Raw genomic sequence first — 4,720 nt, 5'->3', positions numbered from 1 at the left:
ATGAGCTCCTCTCGGGCACCCGGGATGGGGCGTGTGGGAGGGCACGGGCTAATGGCATTGCTGCTGGCCAGTCTCATTCTACCAGGTAGGAGTCTGGGGCCTCGGGAGAGGGACAGCGTGGGACACAGGCCCTAGGTCGGGGAGGCTGGGGGCATCCAGCACCTGCAGCCCAGGGTCCAGGAGAGGGGCACAGGCAGGGCTCTGACCTTTCTTTCCGGGACTGCTCCTCATCCTTGCCTGGCTGCCTCTGCTGGTCACTGCACACAAATTCTTTTTCCTTTGCTCCACAGTGGCTGAGCAGGCACGCACTCTGCCTCTGAGCCATCCTTAAGAGTCCTATGTACATGTTCTGAGCTTGTTTCTGAAACCTAGAAACGAGGTTAATGTCATCTAGCCCCAGTCTCTGTCTTAGATTAAATAATGCCTGTGACACAGCTTCAGAAGTTCTAGATGGCTATATGAACGGTGGTAGCCCCCCTAGAAGATATGATCTGGCTACTTTATAGGAATAACAATTGTTACCATTTTCAGAGCTACCTTTTATACACATTTGAGATGTATTAATTAACTTGCATTTATTTATTTATGTATGTATGTACTTATTTATTTAATTTTGACTGAGGTACTGGGAGTTAAGTCCCAGGCTTCATGGTTGCATGCTTGCTAAGTGATCTACTACACTCTCAGCCCTCTTTGCTTTTATTATTTATTATTCATTTACTTTATTTATTTTTTGAGACAAAGTCTTGCTTTGTAGCCCAGCCTAGCCTCAAACTCAGCCTCCTGAGAACTAGGGCTGCAGGCATACAATTTGCAGGCATACGCCACCACATTGCTCAGCATAGAGCCTCTTTAAAGGCTAGCCTGTAGCTAGCACTTTAAATACATTAGCATTTTGAGACCTGTGTGATAGACTTGCTATCCCCACTCTGCAGCTGAGGATCCGGAGGCCCGAGGGTTCAGGAAACTGGCTTCAGATTGCTGTTAGAAGCGGGCATCCAGGATTCCGAGCCCAGGCTGGGTGGCGTGTGTCCAGCGCAGAGGGGTGAAGGGACAGCAGCAAGGGGGGTTTGTTGTGGGCAACACCGTGGGTTTTTCTTTTCGAGATGAGGTTGGGGACATTGCAGGTGATGGCAGACTGGCTGCTGGCGGATCGCTCTAGCATGAGTGTTGATTATGAACTTTGACGCCCAGAGAGATGATATTATAAGGCCTTCACGGTAGCTCTGTGGGGAGCGCACGGCAGACTTTGCCTCTTTGAATATACAAACCAGAGAAGGTCAGTCACTTGCTGATGTGTGGCTCTGAAGGGGCTGGGGTGGGCAGGAGGCACTGAGGTAAGAGCTGCAGACAGGCTGAGGCAAGAGGAGGCCGGGGTTAGGAGTGGAGAGTCGGTGGAGGTTAGACGTGGGTCCACGTCCAAAGACGACGTGGGGCAGAATGGGGGCAGCGGTACGCGTGGAGGCTGGGTGGGGAGAGAGGGAGGCTGGCAATGGTCATGGGGAGGAGGGTTTCATGCTCTGTCCCTGGGCTGGGACAGTGAGCAGGGATGGCTCGGGTGCGGTGTCCTGTCACACTGGTACTGGCAGGTTCTGAAGCAACAGGTGAGTGCCCCCACATCCTGGCTCCCACCCAGGTTTACTGGCATGGCCAGAGCTGGGACAGGAGGCAGGGACTCCTCTGACCCACCCCTTGCCCAGTCTGGACTCTCACTCGGGAGCTGGTGACAGAGTATCAGCTATGAAGTGTGGTCCTCTTCTGTAAGCCGGCACCTGGGCACCAGCTTTCTCTTTTCCTTCCTGTCTCGGCATGCCCCTCCCCCTTTTTGGTGGTAATAGGTGATCAAGTCTACGGCCTTGTGTGTGCTAAGTCAATCCTCTGCCCCCAACCCCTGCTTTGCCTTTTACATTCTGTTTGGTTCTATGGTCTGACCTATGAGTGCCCTGCCCCAGAGCTCCAGCCTCCTCACGGTCTTGTTTCTGACCTATCTGTTCCCTTCTCCACTATCCGAAGGGGACTCCTTCAATGCCTACCACTTCAGAGTTTCAGCATGTTTTTCTTGAAGACATTTGACCTGCCCTCTCAACCCCCTCTGCTAGAACAATGAAACTGGCCTGATTCGGCCACCTTCATTTTCTCCACAGACAATATCCAGTTCTTCGTTTTTCTAACTCTGAACTTGCCTGGGTTCCTCTTGGGAAACACGGAGCAGACGACTGGGATGGGGTTAATGCAAGGGAGGGGGGAGCCCCTGTCCCAATCTAGTCCTTACAGACCACTACTCTCCTCCAGGAACCTTGGCTAAGAGCATTGGGACCCTCTCAGACCCCTGTAAGGACCCCACGAGGATCACCTCCCCCAACGACCCTTGTCTCCTTGGAAAGACTGGTTCCAAGAGCATCATCAGCGGCCAAGGTGGATCCAGCAGCTCCCAGGGAAGTTCTTTAGGATCTGTGATATTCAAACCAGGAACAGGGTCGTCCCAGATCAGCTATTCCTCTGGGTCTGGCTCCTCCCAGTCGGGAAGCAGTGGCTCTCAGTCAGGAAACAGCGGATCGCAGTCAGGAAGCAGCAACTCCCAGTCGGGAAGCAGCAGTTCTCAGACCGGAAGCAGCAGTTCCCGATGGGTAAGCAGCAGTTCCCACAGCAGCAGCTCTCAATCCGGAAGCTCAGGAAGCAGCCGGGAGGGACCAGGACATGGCTCTGCTCTACCGACCGATGACAAATCTTCCAGCCAGCCATCAGGCACCTTCCAGTCTGGAGGCTCTTACACTTCCCACAGCTCTGTGGTGTCTAGCAGCATCTCCAACCAGAGGCCCTGTAGCTCCAACGTGCCCGACTCTCCCTGCAGTGGGGGGCCTGTCATCACGCACTCCGGGCCCTACATCTCCAACTCCCACACCGTATCCGGCGGGCAGAGGCCTGTAGTGGTAGTGGTGGAGCAACACGGCTCGGGTGGCCCTGGAGGGTTCCAAGGCATGCCCTGCAGCAACGGTGGCCCCGCAGGCAAGCCCTGTCCTCCCATCACCTCTGTCCAGAAACCCTACGGCGGCTACGAGGTGGTGGGGGGCTCTGCCAACAGCTACCTGGCCCCAGGCATGACCTACAGTGGGGGTAAAATCTACCCCGTGGGCTACTTCACCAAGGACAACCCTGTCAGGGGCTCGCCAGGGGCCCCCTCCTTTGCAGCTGGGCCCCCAGTCTCTGAGGGGAAGTACTTCTCCAGCAACCCCATCATCCCCAGCTACAGCTCCTCCAGTTCCAACATCTACCCATCCTCGGGCGTCGTGTTCCAGCCCGTGGGCACCGGCGGGGTCCAGCCCTGTGGCATGGGTTCTAAGGGGCCTTGCTCTGGTACGAGAATCCAGATCACCTCCGGCAGCTCCAGCACCTCCTACCAACCCTGCGGCGGTGCTTCCCAGGGGCCCTGCTCCCCACCAGGCACCGGCTCCATCGGCGGGGGAAGCTCCTCCCTCTCCACCGGCAAAATCGTCCTCCAGCCCTGCGGCAGCAAGTCTAGCTCTCCCGGCTACCCCTGCCTTTCTGTTTCCTCCTCCACGCTGAATGGAGGTCTGAATGGCTCTCCTCAGCTGGTCCCCTCCGTGGTGGCCAAGCCCTGTGGCCTCAACAGCCCTGGAAGGGTGCCCTGCCGTTCCATCCGGGACATTCTGGCCCAAGTGAAGCCTCTGGGGCCCCAGTTAGCAGATCCTGAAGTTTTTCTGCCGCAGGGAGAACCGCTTGACAAGCCTTAAGTCACACACACGCCAGCCGCCGTCTCCCGGCTGGAAGATGCTCAGCGGCCCCAGTCACCTTTGTTCGGTGCCGGCAATGGTGAACTCCATCCCTTTCCTCCTCTCCTGTGGTGCCCTGTCTGCCTGATGGGAAGTCCTTGAAACACTCCTCAACCTCGGATTCCTGGACAAGTCAATCGTGCCTCTGCCCATCTTCCAAATAAGGCGAAATCCAATCCATCACCGCACACTTCTCACTGACCCATCCATCCATCCATCCATCATGACTCCCCACACCCTACCAGATCCATTCCCAACACACCCGTGCCTCCCCCGCTCTCCACGTCAGCCCTTGCCTGGTGACCACTTCACCCAAAGCACAGATGTTATGCTGTGTGTGTGGACGGACACAGGGCATCCGCAGAGTCTGGCACAGACTCCTGGCTCTCGGGATCCTGGACAGGGTTCAATAAACTTTGTGAACTTTGTGCAGACTTTTTGCCTTCTTGGAGTCCTGTGTCTCTTCTTTCGTACCTGGGTAGCACACCTCCTGACCTCTAGAAGGCCCATCTCCCCCCCCCCCCCCCCCCGTTTCTATTCGTAATTTGGCTCAGTGTTTTTTTGTCTTACGCCTCCTCCCACGGAGAAGGAAAACAATAAATATTGATTGAACTGACTGCATGCAGAGTTGCCCGGTGTCGGGATCCTTCCTCTGCACGTTTCACTTCTCAGCTCCAAGAAATCTGTTCCCTCTCTGCTTCCCACTCACAATGGAGTCCTCCCCTCCCCTTTCCCTCCAAAAGACCCTCATTATTTTCTTCTCTCCCACCTAGGCTTCTCCTGCATTAGTGTGCCTCACCTTCTAAACTCCATGCTCTCTGGCAGTCCCTAGAGTCGATCGATCTTGAGTTTCTGGGACGCTGGACCAGCCCAGGCAAGATTCCTGGAGACTGAGCAGGAGCATTCTGAGAACTGGGGGGGCGGGGAGA

General features: G+C 55.7%; 1 protein-coding gene across 1 annotated transcript; it reads left to right on the top strand.

Annotated features, from left to right (window-relative positions):
- Cdsn (corneodesmosin) lies at positions 1-4,223 on the top strand. Its single transcript, XM_052743828.1, has 2 exons — positions 1-85; positions 2,293-4,223. The coding sequence occupies exons 1-2, from the start codon at positions 1-3 to the stop codon at positions 3,750-3,752; spliced, it is 1,545 nt and encodes a 514-aa protein (XP_052599788.1). The 3' UTR covers positions 3,753-4,223.
- Positions 4,224-4,720: the final 497 nt, after the last annotated feature.

This window comes from Peromyscus californicus, unplaced genomic scaffold (genome assembly GCF_007827085.1).
Source record: "Peromyscus californicus insignis strain IS unplaced genomic scaffold, ASM782708v3 Scaffold_19__1_contigs__length_69161282, whole genome shotgun sequence".
NCBI lineage: Eukaryota > Metazoa > Chordata > Mammalia > Rodentia > Cricetidae > Peromyscus > Peromyscus californicus.
The sequence above is the reverse complement of the archived record's forward strand: the minus strand, read 5'-3'. Positions and strand labels throughout refer to the sequence as shown.

Coding starts and splice junctions, on each gene's coding strand:
- Cdsn (XM_052743828.1), top strand. CDS start 1: ATGAGCTCCTCTCGGGCACCCGGGATGGGGCGTGTGGGAGGGCACGGG. Junction 86..2,292: donor GGCCAGTCTCATTCTACCAG/GTAGGAGTCTGG, acceptor ACTCTCCTCCAG/GAACCTTGGCTAAGAGCATT.